This window comes from Emydura macquarii, unplaced genomic scaffold (genome assembly GCF_026122565.2).
Source record: "Emydura macquarii macquarii isolate MOO-44397 ecotype Brisbane River unplaced genomic scaffold, CSIRO-AGI_Emac_v2 contig_2994, whole genome shotgun sequence".
Taxonomy (NCBI): Eukaryota; Metazoa; Chordata; order Testudines; family Chelidae; genus Emydura; species Emydura macquarii.
The window spans coordinates 2,414,083-2,432,503 of NW_027133131.1; the positions used below are offsets into that span (position 1 = coordinate 2,414,083).

General features: G+C 57.5%; 2 protein-coding genes across 4 annotated transcripts; one reads left to right on the top strand and one right to left on the bottom strand.

Annotated features, from left to right (window-relative positions):
• The first annotated feature begins 152 nt into the window (after nt 1-152).
• LOC137140947 (retinol dehydrogenase 7-like) lies at nt 153-4,187 on the top strand. The gene is made up of 5 exons (XM_067529692.1): nt 153-202; nt 1,082-1,409; nt 2,238-2,496; nt 2,967-3,130; nt 3,790-4,187. Exons 2-5 carry the CDS (start codon nt 1,097-1,099, stop codon nt 4,005-4,007), a joined length of 954 nt encoding a protein of 317 aa, XP_067385793.1. The 5' UTR covers nt 153-202; nt 1,082-1,096; the 3' UTR covers nt 4,008-4,187.
• Nucleotides 4,188-8,250: 4,063 nt separating this feature from the next.
• LOC137140946 (retinol dehydrogenase 16-like) lies at nt 8,251-18,188 on the bottom strand. Of its 3 annotated transcripts, XM_067529690.1 has the most exons (8): nt 18,043-18,188; nt 16,623-16,897; nt 16,289-16,441; nt 15,700-15,789; nt 14,535-14,850; nt 13,694-13,952; nt 11,569-11,732; nt 8,251-10,469 (listed from the first exon to the last, which is right to left on the bottom strand). In XM_067529690.1, the coding sequence occupies exons 5-8, from the start codon at nt 14,845-14,847 to the stop codon at nt 10,252-10,254; spliced, it is 954 nt and encodes a 317-aa protein (XP_067385791.1). In that variant the 5' UTR covers nt 14,848-14,850; nt 15,700-15,789; nt 16,289-16,441; nt 16,623-16,897; nt 18,043-18,188; the 3' UTR covers nt 8,251-10,251. The 3 variants fall into 3 exon arrangements, with proteins under 3 accessions (XP_067385791.1, XP_067385790.1, XP_067385792.1); XM_067529689.1 differs by lacking the exon at nt 16,623-16,897; XM_067529691.1 differs by lacking the exons at nt 16,289-16,441; nt 16,623-16,897; nt 18,043-18,188 and having other exon boundaries at nt 15,700-15,805.
• Between the last annotated feature and the right edge of the window lie 233 nt (nt 18,189-18,421).

Below are 18,421 nucleotides of genomic sequence, written 5' to 3' on the forward strand. Positions count from 1 at the left end.
TCCCAGGCACGCCTTGTCCCCCTGGACTTTCCACCTAGCAGGCCGGCTGCCCAGGCCCTCTGCCCGCCTGGTGCTCCAAGGGGAGGTGTTTGTCCTTCACCAATCAGCAGGTTCGGCCTGATTCCTGAAGTCAGCAGTTCCCCAGCAAGCCATCAGGCAGAGCAGACGGGAGCTGGGATCCAAGCGGGACCCTGGTTTGCAGGTAAACTTTGCCCCTCCTGGTCAACCCAGCCAGAGCTTTAAACAAGAGCCGACGTGGCCGCCTCCACCGCTGAATCCTGAGCAGCACCCGGGCGTGATTTCCCTCCGGCACCCTTCCCCTGGATGCTTTTTCTCCTTGCCCTCCTTAGTGCCAGCTCTTGCCTGTCTCTTTCCGTCCCTTCTGCCTAACCCACCTGGGCTGCAGCTGCCACATTTCCCACTGCCGCGGTGAGCCCCGACTTAGTGGGGTAATGAAAAGCCGGGCTCTCCCCGGCCCGACGCTAGTACCCGCCTGCCGGGTTCCCGAGCAAGCGATCAGACCCGCGGCCGGGCCTGCATTTCTCCAGCCGCGCGGCTACAAGGGCGAGGCTGGCACCAGAGTCGGCAGCTGCCCCGTCTCTTTGCTGTTCCTGTCTCCCCACTTGCGGGCGTCTGTCTTTTCTGGCCTCCCAGGAAATGGGCCTCAGTGTTAACAGCAGCTGCTCCAGCCCCTTTCAACTAACTTCTCCTCCTCCCCCCCCCTGCCCCACACACACACACACACACATAAAGGACAGGTAGACGAGCATGTTTAATGCCATCTCAAAAGACCGTCCGCCCGGGTGTCTCTGTAGCTGAAGGGAGAGGGTTCAAATGAAAGCCAGGCTGCACACTTTGCATTTCAAAGGCTTTCCTTCTTTTCCTCCTCGGCTCTGTAATAAATAGCTCCGATGTCTAATGGTGTCTTTGCCTTGGGGATTCAGCAAAGGGAGAGTCTCTGCGCGGGGGAGCCCAACAGGCCGTTCACCGTTGTACCGCGCCAGGGTCCCGGTGACAGCTGGGACCCTGCGGGGCTGTTTACGTCACTCAGTGAAGCGTGGCTGGGTTTGTCTGCCGCCAGAGCCCACCGAGGAAGATGTGGCTGTACCTGGCCGCCCTGCTGGGGCTGTACTTCCTGCGCCGATGGTACCGGGAGCGGCAGACCGTGGAGAACCTCCCGGAGAAATACGTCCTGATCACCGGCTGTGACTCCGGCTTCGGGAACCAGCTGGCCCGGCAGCTGGATGCGCGGGGCCTGCGGGTGCTGGCGGCGTGTCTCACCCAGCCGGGGGCGGAGGAGCTGAGGAAGGCGACGTCGGAGCGGCTGCAGACGGTGATCCTGGACGTCACCCGCACCGACAGCATCGCCGCGGCCACCGCCTGGGTGAAGGCGCAAGTGGGGGACAGAGGTGCGGCTTGGACGCGGCGCCTCTGCATATTGCACGGGGCTGGGTCCGTGTCCTGCCCCGTCAGCCTGAGTCTCACGAGCCTTGAACCTGCGTTAATGTCCAGCAGTGCCTTAGCCCTACGCTGCGGAGGGGTCCAGGGCGGCGGGGGGGTGTCAGACCCTGGCACAATCCCCATGTTTCAAAAGATGATGGTTGTGCTGGCAAATCGTACCCCTCCGGGGGCGGGTTTTGCCCCGCCAGAGCTGGGTGGGGGAATCTCCCATGCCTCCCCGCATTCTGTAGGGAGATGGGCATGTCTGGGCTGCCCAGGGTCTGGGAGATGGGCCGGGCAGGCTTTCAGACCTCGTGTTCTGCCTCCTTTGTCCCAGCTTCGCTGCACTTCTCTATCTGCCCCCCCTGCCCTGGGGTGTCCCGCGACTCAGGGAAGCTGCCCCAGCAATATCCTAGTAAGGCAGGCGGCTGGGTTGCTCTTGCTGGGACTGAGAGCAGGCAATGCTGGCCTGGCCCTCGGGCTCCATAGCGGGAGGAGACCCCAGGAGAAGGCGCCCGCCTGGCAGGGCGGGGCAGACGGGGAGATGGACACGGCTAAAGATCGCTGTGCGATGCCTTCCTCCTGGGCGCCTCACTTTCGACCGCCTCGGAGGCATCCGCAGCAATCAGCCCGGCCGGCGTCCAGTTAAAATGTTCTGTCGAAAAACGGTTTCGATGGGAAATTTCCAGCCACGCGAGAGTCGCGGAGAAGCAAACGGGGTGAGGGGGCCCCCCGTGCTCTCCCAGCCGGGCCGGGTGACGAGCGGCCCCCAAAACACTCCCTGTCCCTCTGCCCAGGGCTCTGGGGCTTGGTGAACAACGCGGGGATCTCCGGCACCATGGGCCCCAATGAGTGGCTGACCAAGGATGACTTCGTCCAGGTGCTGGACGTGAACCTGATCGGGCTGATCGAGGTGACCCTCGGCCTCCTGCCCCTGGTGAAGCGAGCCAGGGGCCGGGTGGTCAACGTGGCCAGCGTGATGGGCCGGGTGGCCCTGTTCGGAGGGGGCTACTGCCTGGCCAAGTACGGGGTGGAGGCGTTCTCCGACAGCCTCAGGTGAGAGGGATTTAAACCACGTCCTCGGGGCAGGCCCCACCTGGGATGGGTTTGGCCCAAGAACCGTGGTGCCCTGGGAAGACCGGCAAAACTCTACCGAGAGTAGCCCCTATTGGTCTCCACCACCCACACCCACTATGTGTCTCGGACCCCTCCCCCCCACCAGACACTCCCCCCCCATTGTCTGCCCCCCCCAATCACCTTCCCTGGCTCATCCTCCAGCCTTATCGACGGGGTGTCGAGTCTGCCCGAACCTGCCCCTTTGCTCCATGGGCGGGGGGGGGGGGGGGGCATAATCCAGGCTTAGTGGGAGCTAATCTCACAAGCCGGCGAGTGTCTTACGAACCTGCCGGCCTGGGGAAAGCGGGGTGCTCTGCGGGGTTGGGAGGGGCGTCTCTGCCTCTGCGGGGGGGGGGGGGGGGATGTCTGTGAATGGGGAGGTCTTTAGTCACGTCTGTTCCGTTCCCCAGGCGTGAAGTTCTTCCCTTCGGGATCAAGGTCTGCCTCATAGAGCCCGGCGCCTTCGGGACGCAGATCATAAAGCCGCAGGTCATAAAGGACATGATGCAGGAGATGTGGAGCCGGGTCCCCGCCGAGATCAAAGAGACGTACGGCCAGCGTTACTTCGACCGCTGTGAGTCCGAGGGGTGAGCGGGACGGTGCTGGCGGCTGGAAGGTCCTGGAGCGGGGGGAGGATTGTAGCCAGATGAGCAGCGCAGGGAATAAATTCAGCCCCGGGCATGCGGCCATGGCAATGGCTGCGTGGGGCCTGGACCTGTGTATCCCAGCCCCCATGGGGCTCTTTTCCAAAGTGGGGAGGAGGGGCAGAGCGAAATGGGGCTCATCGCCCTGCAGCCCCATTGGGCCCCACAATTTTCCCAGCCCGGCCGACAGCGGAGGAAGGGCTGGCGTCCAATTTCCCAGGGCCAGTGTCAGTCTCTTCCCTCGTTCGTTGCTGGATCCCACGTGCAAGGCGGGTTTGGAAAGTTCTGCAGTGGATCTGGTTGCGTTGCGGTCCCGCGACATAGCTTATAAGTCCAGGGATCGATTCAGGCTTTGCCGGGGGGGCATGTAGACGCTCCCGGCTCCCGTCCAGCGGCTGGACTCCGCACTGCTCCAGAAGCCACGGCCGGTTTCCCCTCAGCTCCGGTCAGGGTTCGGCGCAGGAAGGCCTGATTTCAACCTCCGCAGTCCCTCCCACGCTGGGTTTCTCCCCCCGCCAGTCTCCCGGGCTGCCTGTTTATCAGTTTCCCGCCCCCCCGTCTTCTGACTGGTTCATATTCCCACGCACAGATCAAGAGCAAGTCCTACAGCTCTGCTCCACGGCCAGCCCCAACCTCTCCCTGGTCACCGACTGCATGGAGCACGCGCTGACGGCCCGCCACCCCCGCACCCGCTACTCCGGGGGCTGGGACGCCAAGCTGTATTACCTCCCCATCTCCTACCTGCCCACCGCGTGGCAGGACTTCGTGGCGACCCGCGACTGGCCCAAACCAGCCCACGCCATCTAGAAGGCGGCGGTGGCGGCGAAAACGGCTGCCGGGGGCAGCTGGTGGGGCTGAAACTCCCACAGCCGAGCTCCGCACACGGGACAGTTACAGGGACTTAATTCACAGGCTGCAGCGAGGTCATGGCACGTGCCGGGGGCCAGCCTTCGACGTATCCCACCACGTAACTCACAAGCATCCGGGGGGGGGGCGGGAGGGGGACACAGCACGTGGCTTGTTCTACCATCAGCGGGTTGGGACTGATCAGGCATCGTCCTTCCAACGTATCTAGCTGGGCTCGAGGGGAGGGGGCTGCGGGTGAGTGGAAAGAGCCCAGGTAGGGCGAGATGTTAGCTGTGGGGGCTGCTTTCGTCACAGACCAGCCTCCACCGGGTCCTGCTCATTGTCTGCTTCGCTGGGACGTAGCCCAGTCACTACGCCAGGCGCTTCGCCGACGGGGAGCGCTGTGCAGCAGGCCCGGGTGCATGAATCGGCGCCTGCGTCACCGCGCAGGGATTCGGGGAAGCCGGGCACTGTAGGAGAGTGAAGAGTTAAAAGCTGGACGCGTGATCAGGCCTAGGCTACAGGGAACGGGGTCCCGGCCCAGGCAAAACCTGGTTTCTGTTACTTGGTGTGAATTTTAGCTGGAGGCTGTTATTCTCTCTCGTCCCTTCCTGGCCATTTGCGCAAGGAATGAGACTCACAAATAACTATTCTCCCTTCTGCTCAGGGTCTTTGGAGGGGACACAGCGTTATCCTCCCTCCCTCCCTCCCTCGCATTCAGTATATTTGAAAGAATGTTAGTGAGTTTCGAGGTGCTGGGCCTGCCCGCTGTACGGTAATCCTGTACACAGCACACCGGGGCGGGCAGCATTGTCTTCATCATGTCCTTGTTAATACTCGTTTTATGGCTGTCAGTGTAACCAGCTAAGGGTCTATGGGGAGCTGCGGGAATGTATGCACTTACAGACTGGTATGGATAAAAGAATTGTAAAGTAACCCCCTCCTTGCTCACGCGCGGCGTCGAGGTGGAACAAGCAGGCGATAAAGGGTTCCGTCTCCCCAATCCGCCCCCGGGACCGCCTGTTTAATTATTTAGAACAGGTACCATTCGCGATTTCGCCACAGGCTCACGTTGTCACTCAGCTGCGTGCCTCAGTTTCCCCACCTGTAGAATGCAGACGGTACATTTCCCTGGGCTTAAACTGCCAGCTCTTTGGGGCAGAGACTGTCTCTTGCTCTGCCTCCGTGCATCCCCCGGCACAATGGGGCCCTGATCTTGGTTAGGACTTCTAGGTGTTACCATAATAAATGAAACAATCCATCTGACTGGGTTGAACTCTGCTGAAATCACTGGTTTGGCTAGAATCTGGGGTTAGCAGAGGCCCCCTCGGGCCCTTTTTATTTATTCGCAGTGGCAATGCATATTGCACAAACGTTCTTAGCACGTAAAGGGCAGGGCGCCCATGGCAAGCTGGCCCTGGTGTTTCCTGGAGTCCCGGCTTAGCTATGGCAAGGGAACTGCAGCGCCTCCATCTGGGAAAGGCTCAGCACTGCACCCAACAGGCCGTGGCGCCCTAGAGCGGGCGCTCGCAGGCATAGAGCACCGGACGGGGATTCGGGGGAGCTCACCCTGCCACTGCCCAGCGGAGGGACGTCGGGCACATGCCGTCCCGTCTCTGGCCGCAGTGTCCCCCTTGGCTGAGCGACACTGGCCTCCTTGGTGAAGCGCTTTGCTTTGAGATCTACGGACGAAGAGAGCTGGGTGTTCTCCTTCACCTCGACTGGCACGGCTGTCTGACTTCGCCGTCTCTCCCTGCCTGGACGTCTTCTCTCGTTCCATAGATTCACAAGCCCCAAGGGGCTGTTGTGAGCAGCGAGTCTGGCCTGCGTAGCACGGGGCGGAGAGTTCCAGCCTCGTGATTCACGCACCGACCCAGCGTAAAGCCCGAAGGATCCTTTCTCCAAGAACCAGGCAGCACAGAGCAGGCAGCACAGAGCAGGGTTATTCACGATACCGGGAAGTCTGATAAACCAGCTTCAACTTCCTGGCGTTCCAGGGGTGAATTATATACACGTTCTTATCGCTTACATCGGACGTTTTAAATGCTTTATCTAGTCACTTACAAATACAGACACTGCCCCATCCGGAGAGAACAACAACATGATAATGGTCGTTCCATACATGCAGAGACACTTTAATCACTCTGCTTACATCAGGGATGCTCGGGCTACACTCGGGGCGGGGGCAGGGTGGAGGAAGAAGGCGGGGGGGGGGGGGGGTCCTTACAGACAGGTGGCAGATGAGACAAATTCTAAAAGCAGATGTGCTGTTCTCACTGGAGTGAGAATCACTAAGAGGACATCTGGCTTCCTGAGCCACCAGATGCTTACACTCGCCATTGTCCTGGAGGCTCAGGTATGCTCGTTAGCCATTTAAATGAGTATCGACCGACAACTTGTTAGCTGAAAACAACCTCACGCCTCACACCAGCAATCTGTGTTTAAATTGGGGCAGGAATTTTAGGCAGACATCCAGTCTTGATTTAAAGATTTCACCGCGTCTCCAGGTCAGCCGTTTTGATGGTTAATTCCCCTCTCTGGTCAAAATGTATGCCTCGTTTCTATTCTGAATCTGTCTAGTGTCAGCTCCCAACCATTGGATCTCTGGATGTCTTTTTCTGCTAGATTAAAGAGCCCAGCCGCTGTCAGAATCTCTTCCCTATGTAGGCACTTGTAGACTGTGATCACGCCACTTTGTCTTGGAGAAAAACTAAAGGGATTGAGCTTCGTAAGTCTCTCACTGATGCAGCAGGATCTCCAGACCTCGAATCAATCATCTGGCTGTTTTCTGAGCCCTCTCCAATTTTTCAGCATCCGTTCCGAAGTGTGGACCTCAGAACCAGACACGGTACGCCAGGAATGGCCTCGCTACACCTTTGGATCATAGAGTCTCAGCTGCTCAGCAGCAGAGGGGATTTGGTGAAGTATGGGAACACTGGGGACTGGATTTTGCTACGGGGCAGCTGAGATGGGAGGGAAGGTTCATTGAGACTTTTTACAGCTGTTTTTAGTTTGCAGCGACACACATTATAAACAGGATGGAGATCGATTGTTCTCCACGAGCACTGAAGGTAGGACAAAACTTATAGGGCTTCATCTGCAACAAGGGAAATTTAGGTTGGAGATTAGGAAAAGCTTTCCTACTATAAGGAGAGGGACGCATGGGAACAGGTTACCTAGGCGGGTTGTGGAATCCCCGTCCTCTGAGGTTTTTAATTAGACAAATCCCTGTCAAGGGTGGTGTATGTTTATTTGGTCCTGCCTCCGTGTGGGGTGTGTGTGGGGGAGCTGACCTCTGGAGGTCCCGTTCAGCCCTATGCTTCTAGGATTCTGAGAGGAACTCAAACACCCAACAAACAATCCAGAGAAAAGTAATCGCCACAAAAGTGCAACGTCCTCCGCCCTGCACTTGGAAAACTACAGTTCAGGTTTCAACTGCCGGGGCGTCGTGAACCCTCCTAGCTCCCCAGCAAAGCGAGGGGAGCGCAGAGCTGATGTTCTCTATATTTGCAAGGAAGAAACGCAGGCTGAAACACAAAGTCTGGGGGCGGGGCTTGTACGTGGAAATAGAAAAGAGCAGTGAAGGACATGGGCAAAAACCACTCCCTCCTTGGCTGGTTGCCCTCCAATGGCTGATTAGCTGCACGAGGGGTGTCAAGGTACAAGCAGAACAACACCTCCCAGCTAACCTGTCCCAGGCAGCTGAGCGGCTGTGTGACCGATTAACCCTTTCCTAGGTGCTAGGTATGCATGTCCCCTATCTTGTGGCCGCTGCTCGTGACTGCACACGGCCTGGCTTTGACCTTGTAAGCATGATGGGGCGGTCATTTGTTCCGTGTCCAGACCGTGCCCAGCACAACCACCCTCAAGCCGGGTGTGGTCTTCCGGTGCTACTGGTTGACTGAATAATGACAATCATTAGTCCAGGCTTGGTGCCTCAGTTTCCCCATCTGCCAACCGGTGCCAACAGGGCTGTCGTGAGACAGAGTTGTACCATAGATACCGAACGGCTTATCAAGGACAATGGCCTGGAGACGTGCTCTGTGGCACTCACAGGCTTGTTCGCCAACCAAAGTTGGCCCGATACCAGAGATTACTTCACCCACCCCAGATCTCCCATATCCTGAGACCCACGCGGCTGCAAGAGACACAGCAAACAGCAATAATAGAGAGAGTTCAGCAGCGGCGGAGCTGCGCCTTTGTGTTTATTGACTTTCTTCCTCCTGTCTCTTGAAGCTTTGAGCAGGGGTTGGACTAGATGACCTCCTGAGGTCCCTTCCAACTCTAATATTCTATGATTCTATGATTCATCGGTGGTCCTAATCTGCAGAGCTCTCGTGGAGTACGGGACACCGCTGTGTGAATGTCACCCTGGGCAATGGGCACTGCCAGACAGCAGGTCCAGAGGGCAGCAGGAGGGTCATGGAAGGAGAGATACAAGCCCCAGAATGATCAAAGCCTTGTTCCCTGTAGACTGAGCTGGGGTTAGGATGGGTTAATTAGGAGCACCTGTGGCCAATTAAGGTCCAGGGAGAGTCCTGATAAAAACCCCTGCTCCAGCCAGCTAGAGAGAGGGAGGGAGGAGAGCTGGCGGTAGTGTGGGAGGAGTGTGGCAACTGACCAGAGAAGAGCCACGTGGAAGGTCCCTGCCCCCTCCCCGGGCGCTACGGAGGGGCTGACTACCAGGAATAGGGGCAACAGGCGGTGCCCTGAGCCACCACCCAAGAGAAAAGCGTGGGACCCCCCCCATAGTGGAGCCAGCAATTTGCCACAGCGCTAAAGTCACTTGTTTGCCCTGAAATGTATTTTTGGGACACTTGCAATTACAAACCACACTGGGCTGGGAAACAAACCAGGTCAGCCAGCGCAGTGCAGTCATCTGCCCTGAGCCGCCGATCCGATCCGATCCGATCCGATCCTCCCCGTGCGTTCTCTCCAGTAGCCCTTTAGCTCGGTTCCCCATCAACGCCGCCCTGCAGCTTCCCGAAACAGCAGGGAGTCTCGGGCTTTCCTGGGATTTTAATTAAACGCCCAGGTTTGTGGCGTGCAAAGCGCGTGTACAAGAAGCTGTAACAAGCAAAGAGCCCAGGGATTTCCAAGAAAGGCCGCTGACAGCTGCTGCCTCGGTTTCCCATCTGTAAAATGGGGACACTAGCTCTTCCTTTCTCCCATGTTTTGTCTGCCTTAAGCTCTCTGGGGCAGGGCGTGGCTCGGTGTCTGGGCAGCGCCCAGCACACAGGGGCCCTGATCTTGGCCTGTTGCTATTGTAACACAGAGAACAAGCAGCAGCAGTAACTGCCTAGGACAAAGCAGTCATGCAGCCCTCCTGCCACGAACGCCTCGGCTTTGCCTTCCAGAGACAGACACCAGCTGGCTGCGAGGTCTGGAGCTGTTGAAGTCAGACCGGCTGCTTGCTTAGCTGGGCGTGAGGTGTTAGGAGAGAGACAACTGGGCCTCCTGCCAGGGGCACAGGGACGCACCAGTGAGCAATGATGTCTCTCACAGGGGCACTGAGGGTTTTGGAACATCCTTGACGACGCCAGCCAGATCTCTTAGCCCGGCTAGCCGTTTGCTCCCGGCTTTGACGGCGCGGCCTTGCGGGGGATCCGTCCGGTGGCCAGATCAGCGGAACGTCCTGTCTTTGGGACTCGTGATCTAGACCCGGACCTGGGAAAAGGCGCAGGACGCAGGGGGTTTGTTTCACCAGAGGGTCTCATCTGGTGGAGTTTCAACTGCTGCAGCTCCTCCAGTTGGGGGACCCAATGGGTTACCCTGCAGGGGCATGAGAGACTGGACACAGATCATGGCAGTCTGGGGACAGGCAGATAGGAAATGGGCCTGAATAACAAGGACACGAGGATGGAATGATACGTCAGAAGGATGCCAAGACCTGGGTCAACGTCCTGTGAGCTGGTTAAAGGGCAGGGGAGGCGTTGTGCTGGGAGATGGTTAGGAAACCACATTCCATCCCAGGACACCGATAAGAGGTTGGGTTGATGCAAGAAGCAAACTGATTCTGCAGGACAAGTATGTATCTCCAAGGAGCTCTGCTTTGATTAAACATTTGCAATTGAGAACTGCTTTGCACAGTCCACAGGAGGCTGGGCGCCACGGATCTCACCTGCGCCTGGAATTCAGACCCCGCGTAGCAATGACGCGCTTCTGCTTACGGCCACCGCTGAGACTGCCATGATGCATCTTCCTCCTACACTTTTTGGGCTGGCAGCGGGTAGGACCAGGTCAGCACGAGGTCTGCGAAGGCCGTGGGCAGGTAACTCAGCGGGATGAAGACCAGCTTGGCGTCCCAGCCGGCGGAGTAGCGGGTGCGGGGGTGGCGGGCCGTCAGCGCGTGCTCCATGCAGTCGGTGACCAAGGACAGATTGGGGCTGCAGGATTTCTGCATCTCATAAGTGGCTTTGATAACTGCGCAGGCAAAAGACAAAAAGTCAGGCCACGCTGGGCTTAGCCTCAGGGCAAACTGCATCTGGACTGAACCAGTCGGGCGAGAGATTAAATGTGAAGATGAGATGGTGATCACCTAGTCTGACCTGCTCAGTGCGGGCTGCCAAAGAGCGGAGGCGGGATGGACCAATGGTCAGGGTGCTCGCCTGGGATGCTGGGGATTTGGGTGCAAGCCCTACTCTGTCCCCCTCTCCCCCTGCAGCCTGTGTGACCCTGGGCCAGCCACTTTGTCTCGCTGTGCCTCAGTTTCCCATTAGGAGTGAACAGCCCTGCCTCGCCTGGATGCTGTGAGGTTCAAGGTGCTCTGATGATACTACGGTGATGGCAGCCAAATACGTCCCGGAGAGAGACGTTCACCCCCCAAGTGCTGACCGGAGCCCACTGACGGAGGCTGTGCTATACATCAGCAGAAGTGAAGTAGACAGCGAAGGTGAAGGGTGATGATCAGCCAGCCGCTGTTTGGTTTGAATGCGGCTCCTGCTGCTGGGCTCTGTGGCACGGAAGAGAATGGAGGTTGAAGGGAGAAAACTAAAATCCTCAAACCGAGGAAAAGCAGCTGCCCCAGACTCACTGGCGGGGAACTGGCCTGGCGCAGCGCGGGTGTTCTTACTCTCCCAGGAGATCAGCGTGGGAGCTCTGTTCCCATACAGGCCGAGGGTGTGAAAGACGCACTGTACACACTGATCTCGGGGCACAGGCGAGCACGTCCAAACCTCTCCGAGCAGTGCGTTAAATTGTGTCCACATTTAAGAATGGGGTTTTCAGTCCAGTTCAATCCAGCTCGGCTAAGCTAACTGGATTGAAAAGAAAAGCCCCTGATTTCCTATCTAGACAAGGCCTAAGGGGCTGCCTGGACACGGGAACTATGGGTCTGAACCCCTATTGCCGTGCAAAGTGGGTTTGCAATCCTGCTAAGTCACCATGCAGAGCAGCAGAGAATCTGCCCCGCAGCTGTCCCGTGTACTCCAACAGGATGGCGGCTCTGCTGCAGCGCAGCGCCCGGGACGAAAGGAGGGCGCGCTGTAGCTGGCGGAGAAGGGAACAGGGGCGATGTACTCACAGCTTTGGAGGTAACTCTCCCCGTAACTCGCTTTGGTTTCCTCCGGCAGCCGCTCCCACAGGTGAGTGAAGTTCTCGGTGATGAGCTGGGGGTTGGTAACGGCCGTGAGGAAGTAGCCCGGCTCGACCATGCACACCTTCACCCCGAAAGGCAGCATCTCGCGCCTGAAAGGGGAGGGACCCGGATTAACCCTGGGTGGAAACAGCACTGTCCTGGGGTCTTGGATGGTCACCGAACAGGCGAGCTCTGAAATTAGGCCAGGCCTACACGCAGATCTTGTGCCGCTGTAGCCGTGGTTGGTGGTTTTTGCCACCTGGGCGGCGTCAATTGGCAAAGCCCTGGCTCCACCGAGCGCTTTTCTGATTTCCTCTCTCGGAAGGTCTGTCCCTGGACGTTTTAACTGGCTTAGGCAGCTCATAATGCGCGGTGCTGGTGCAGCCGTGTGGGTCCCAGGACATGAGGGAAACCAGGAGGCTGAGGTCAGCTCTTTTATTGGGCCAACTGCTGTCGGCGGGAGAGAAGAGCTTGTGAACGGACACAGACCTCTTCTGAATGAGCACAGACAGGCCGAAGGAGCATTGCACGTGCTGCCTCACAGCTAGCAGGCCTGCCTGGGACCCGGACTACCCTGAAACCAGAGCCTTTTGCCAGTGGTCAGAGAGGGGGTGATTCTGGTGGCTGAGGGGTGATTCTGATTGCCAGCCTGGCGGAAAGCCTGGTGCAGACGCAGCGATATCAGCATAAATGGGCTTTTGCCAGCGTAGCTTATTTCGCCGGCTGGTATAAGGTCTTTTGCGGCTGTCACCTGAATTTACACAGGTGGGATTTGCCAGTACAGCTGTGCCGGCACCTTTCCTAGGGCAGACGTGGCCTCCGTCCCGAGATGAGCCTGGGTGGGGAAGGAAGGTGCCGCTTCTGTTAAGGAAGGAGAATTCTTCTCCCATGCTGTGGCCCCGATCCTGCTGGTAGCTCTGTGTGGGTGGGTCCCTGCCCCCGCACAGGGCAGCCAACAGCTTCCGTTTCATATTTGTGGTGGGGCTTTCAGATGCTGGTTTGTAAATTGCACCCACAACACGTGTGCAGGGCCAGGTGCAAAAGGGAGGGTCGCACCAGTACAACCCAGGGTGGGAATTTAAACCAGCCTAGTTGATCAAGCCCCAGCCCCCACCTGGGTGCTCTGGTTTCAGTCCAAGGGCAGCTGAGAGCGGGTTCCGTTTACATCGGCTGGAATCACAGTGTCTGCACTGGGATCTGCAGCAATTTAACTCGCTGGGTTTAAAACCTGGCTGACGTTAACCCCACGCAACCCTGCCACAGAGACCAGGCCCAGCTGCCTGGGGCTGTGTCCGCAGGAGCCTCTGCGCCGACGCAAGGAAAAAGCAAGTCTCAGTTCAGAGCCTGTGCACAGCACGTCGCTGTGGGGCGTGGCAGGGTGTGGACCGGCAGTGCCCCAGCTGGCTGGCCAGTAACGTCCTGTGCAGACACACTGGAGCGCAGGGAAAGCCCCGGCGCGGCGACATCACTGGGCGGCCAGCTGGTGCGCTGCAGAGTCACTCCCCAGCTTACAGCGCAGGAACGCGTGTGCGGACAAGCCCTGAGCGTCACCCGACACCCCTGCCCTTTGGACTCGCAAAACAAAAGCTCCTGAAGGAATGAAGTCTCACGACCGGGCGAGGGCCACCTCCGGGCCTTCCCACCAACCGCCAGCTGGCAAGGCAGAGTAACGCCCTTGGGTCTACGGGCACAAACTCTGCACCAGCTTCCCCTGTCCTCCTGTTTCCCACCTGGATCAACCCACGGGATAGACAGAGTCAATTCCCCACAGCCGTCCCCAAGCAGGAGGCCTGTAGGTCTAGCCACTAGAGGGACATAAAGCCCCACGCTGGGTTAACGTGCAGAAATACATCTGTGCCGCCCCAAAGCCCACGTGATTTGCATGTTGTGACCCGCACATCCCCCGTGCATAGTCACCATTTGGCACGTGTCAGCAGGGGAGAGCACGGGCGGGGGGCGTTTTACAGGGCCAGCCCCACCCGTCTAAAGCCAGGGTTCTCCACAGGCAGAACAAGGACGCGTGGCTGCTGACACAGCAAGGAAAAGAGCGCTGTCGTCGCTGATTGCTCACCGGAGGCTGTCGGAGAACGCCTCCACGCCGTACTTAGACAGGCAGTAGCCCCCTCCGAAGAATGACACCCGGCCCATCACGCTGCTCACGCTGACCACCCGGCCCCTGGCTCGCTTCACCAGGGGCAGGACGCCGAGGGTCACCTCGATCAGGCCGATCAGGTTCACGTCCAGCACCTTGACGAAGTCGTCCTTGGTCAGCCACTCGTTGGGGGCTGCGGGGATGGCGATGCCCGCATTGTTCACCAGGCCCCAGAGCCCTGGGGACAGGGGGAATTGCAGCGTGTGATTCCTTCTCCTGTCCCTTTCGTACACTCCCGGAAATCCCTGCTCCTCTCCCACAACTCACATTCCAGTCCCAAATCTCCAGATTGCTGGGAGCACGGGGATAGCCTTTCTCCCGGGAGCTGCACCGCCCCGCCCCACCCACCCACCCAGCTGTTAGGGGAGGGACGAAGGACACCAGGAAAGCCCTCTCGCCCAGCCCATGCTCCGGGCTGTGAGGGAGCAAATCGGAACAGAGTCGGATTGTCTATTGACTCAGCTCCCTGGAAACCTCGGCGTGCAGATCCCAGCAGGCTATGCCCAAGGGGAAGGAAGGCACCAGCCTAGGTCTTGGAAGATCTGCCTTCACTTCCCTTGGGTGATGTCTTGGCAAGTCTGTGTCTCCGGGCAGTCCCAGTCGGACACGCCTGCTAGACAACTGACTGCGTTCCCATGCCAGTTTAATGCAGGGTAACACCCGGGGGGCGGCGAAGGCCCAGCACAGTGTGAGCCCCACGGGAAAGCTGCGCGACCCGGGACAGGCGAGAGATGGGCCCTGCCAGAACTGGGCCCCGCACCTCTGTCCCCCACTTGCGCCTTCACCCAGGCGGTGGCCGCGGCGATGCTGTCGGTGCGGGTGACGTCCAGGATCACCGTCTGCAGCCGCTCCGACGTCGCCTTCCTCAGCTGCTCCGCCCCCAGCGGGGTGAGACACGCCGCCAGCACCCGCAGGCCCCGCGCGTCCAGCTGCCGGGCCAGCAGGTTCCCGAAGCCGGAGTCACAGCCTGTGATCAGGACGTATTTCTCCGGGAGGTTCTCCACGATCTGCCGCTCCCGGTACCATCGGCGCAGGAAGTACAGCCCGAGCAGGGCGGCCAGGTACAGCCACATCCTCTTCGGTGGTTTCCGGGGTGAGAGGGAAGGGAAGCTTTACAGGGGCACCGGCTCTGACTCAGGAGATGTGGGTATGATTCCTGCCTCTGCCACTGACTCCCTGCATGACCTTGGTTAAGTCACTTGCTCTCTCCGGGCCTCAGTTTCCCCATCTATACAAGGGGGATAAATCCGCCTCCCTTTGTAGGCATAGACTGGGGCAGGGTGACTGCAGAGGGTGTTTCATGTCTAATGAGGCCAGAGATCCACTGCTGCCTGTCCTTTGCCTCTGGTCCAGCCCGGGTTATCAGCAGTGGGGCTCTAACCCTCCCGCACCTTGGACTGGAGTGGACTTTTCAATCTGTTTAGCACCATGCACCAATCCCTTCCTGACAGCCCCTCTCTCCCCACCTTTTAGCCCTCTGAAGGCTCAGCTCCCACCGAGGGGAGTCCGGTGCACGCTTGGTTTTTCCCCTCTGTAGCCGATACCCTACGTGGGGGCTATTAGATGAGATAGGACCAACCCCCTCCAGAAACAAAGCTGAGCAAATCATTTACCAATGCCCCCAAGGCCATACTCGGACAGAGCGAGATATTTGCTCTCTGGGTAGTGGGTGCACCGGGGGCAAATTCCAGACAGCCCAGCTAACCCCGTCCTGCATACAGATTCATTCCGAGCAACCTCCCCTTTGGATTCTTCGCTCCCGCGAACGGCAGGGCCCTGAGGTTGCCTACTTCGCACCTTCGGCACCAAGATCTGTCCTGGCAGCTGCTCTTTCTCCCTCCTCACCTACTCCCCCAGCGCCCTCCACCCTGGGCAAAACCTGCCCCTTTGGCTGGAACAGCTGCCACATCCTGCAGTCTCCTTACCCGGGAAGCGTGTCCTGGCAGGAGCTGGGCCCAGCAAAGGCACAGGCGCCGGCGCCTTTGTCTTTCTGAACCAGTCCAGATCTCGAGTTGCTGCAGGGGAAAGAGAAAGCATTAGCGAAAGGCGAGCAGCCTGCGATTGGCGCCGAGTGACAGATCCCTCCCATCCAAACAGCCAACCACAGAGGTTGGCGACACAGGTGATGGAGCGGGGCCAGGAGGGCTCGATGGGCCATTCTGGAGGCAGGGGGATGCAACATTGCTGAACAGGGAAAAAGCCCCAGCCAGGGGCTGGACCCTTCCTCCCTGCAGGTGTCTGAATCCAGCCGGAAGGGAGATTTCCCTGGTGGCTCGGTCTTTGCCGGGCGCGGTCTGGCATGGGGATGGGTTATTGATCTTTCGGATCACGCTCTTTCTCAGGGGCCCATCCGTCAAGGATTAACACGTGACAGGCATGTCGCAGCTGGGAGCGCCGGGCACGTGGCTAGAGAGGGGTACGAGCCACTTGTTGATTAACCCGATTAACCATTTATGAAAGCATCTGCTCCTAATTGATTAACCCTTTTAAAACTATTCATAAAGGCAATCTTACCGGCAAAGGGTATATTCTCTCTAAATACTGTATTCTCTCCTGGCTGTCTCCATCTATTGTTTCTTGTCTTATGCTCAGATCGTAGCTCTTTCGGCAGGGACACTCCTTTTGTTCTGTGTTTATGCAGCACCTAGCACAATAGAGTTCTGGATACTATTAAATAAAAATAAATAATAATGAGGCTGTGCATTTTTATTTAATACCATGTACAGCAGGCACAGATATTGTTAAAACACATACAGGATAAAGTTTAAAAAAAAAAAAAAGGACAATTAATTTCGTTGAAACTAAACTAAAGAGCCTTCACTGAACACTTTTTTTAAAAGGTGCTTACTCTGAATTCAGAGTCCAAGTCTGGGAGGGATCATTGCGGTCATCTCATCTGGCCTCTTGATTGACGCAGCCGATAGAACCTGCCCAAAAGAATGCCTGGGGCAGTTCTTTTAGAAAAACGTCCGGTCTTGATTTAAAAACGGTCAGCAGTGGGGAATCCACCACAGCCCTTGGTAAACCGGCTCACGACTCTCGCCGTTAAAAATCCGCGCCTTATTGCCGGTCTGAACATGTCTAGCTTCACCGTTCAGCCATTAGGTTGCGCTAGACCTTCCTCTGCAAGACCGAAGAGCCCATTAGTAAATATTTGTTCCCCGAATAGGTGTTTAGACTGTGATCAAGTTGCCCCTGAGCCGTCTCTTTCTTCAACTCAACAGGGTGAAACTCTTGGGTCTATCCCTGTAAGACAGGTTTTCTTTGATCATTCTCTTGGCTCTTCTCTGAACCCCTCCAATTTATCAATATCCTTCTTGAAATGTGGATCCCCGAACCGAAGGCGATTCCAGCGACAGGCACACAACTGCCAGCTCCAGAGGCGAAGCAACTTCTTCACTTTCTCGCGATTCCCCTATTCATGCATCCAAGGCTCACATTAGCCCCCTTTGGCCTCGGCCCTGCACTGGGAGCTCACGCTCAGCTGATTATTCACCACGACCCCCAAATGTATTTCACAGTCCCGTTAAACCAGGACAGGAGTGTGTGTAAACAAGTGCCCTGCAATCCAGCCCGAAGCCAACAAGACCCAACGACCACCGGGCTGCCTTGCCTCTCCTCCTGCGACCCGCAGGGCTGGCGCAGCGGCGGCTGTGTGCCCCCTTCCTGCTGGCCGCTGCCCCCTTGCTGCAGAGTGAGCACCCCCAGATATTGCAGCGCCTGGTGCTCCATGGCACACCCCGCCCCCCTGCAGGGAAAAGGAGGATCCACTCAGCCTTCTAATTCTGCTAAGGGAGCAGGCGAACATGTATAACCCCGGTGTGACCTGTCTATGCCTAGGGCAGCCACCTGAAAATGCCACGCTCAGGGCAGGCTGCAAAAAGAGAGCAGATTCTCCCAGCACTGGGGGGTGACACTGAAGTCAGACGTCCCAACCAGCCACAAACTGCGCTTCTGAATCCCCACACTGGTTATCAAGAAGCCAAAATAAAAATATACCCAGCCCCCTTTACTGCATTTCAGTCTCTGGCTCCCAGTCAGCCACAAGGTCCAGTAAAGAGATCAGTTATTTAAACTCTACGCTCTTTACCAAAAAGGTTTCTCCTGACCCCAAAGGGTCAGCCACAGCACCAGATCAATATGAGTTTAGATCTTACCCAAAATACCACGCTGCCAGCCAATCCTTTAGTGACTAAACTAAAGGTTTATTATAAAAAGAAACAAACTATAAGAGAAACGTTAAAGAATTAAAGCAATCAGATACATACAATTGATTTGAAAGTCCACACAGATCAGGTTTCTAGTAGAACTGTGGAGTTTGCAGGCTTGTATAGTCCCTCTGGTGCACATCCAGTACTGGGATGGGTCTCAGTCTTTTGTCTCACAGCTTCAGTCCAGTTCAGTTGTAGATGAGTTGATCCAGAGGTAGGCTGGAGACTAAAGACAAAATGGATGTCGTGCAGCTGCCTTTTATGTCCTTTGGTCTCTGCCATGCTGCTTGTGGAATTTTACAGGAACAAGATGGAGTCCAGGGTCACATGAGTAAGTCCTGGTGACTCATCAGGTATATCCCTGGCTTCTCCCCCTGGGCCCCTTGTACCTGTGAATTTCCTTAATGGGCCATTAAAGCAGGCTAGTGCTGCAGCC

Coding starts and splice junctions, on each gene's coding strand:
- LOC137140947 (XM_067529692.1), top strand. CDS start 1,097: ATGTGGCTGTACCTGGCCGCCCTGCTGGGGCTGTACTTCCTGCGCCGA. Junction 2,497..2,966: donor GCGTTCTCCGACAGCCTCAG/GTGAGAGGGATT, acceptor TCCGTTCCCCAG/GCGTGAAGTTCTTCCCTTCG. Junction 3,131..3,789: donor CCAGCGTTACTTCGACCGCT/GTGAGTCCGAGG, acceptor TCCCACGCACAG/ATCAAGAGCAAGTCCTACAG.
- LOC137140946 (XM_067529689.1), bottom strand. CDS start 14,847: ATGTGGCTGTACCTGGCCGCCCTGCTCGGGCTGTACTTCCTGCGCCGA. Junction 11,733..13,693: donor GCGTTCTCCGACAGCCTCCG/GTGAGCAATCAG, acceptor CTCCCCTTTCAG/GCGCGAGATGCTGCCTTTCG. Junction 10,470..11,568: donor GGAGAGTTACCTCCAAAGCT/GTGAGTACATCG, acceptor TTGCCTGCGCAG/TTATCAAAGCCACTTATGAG.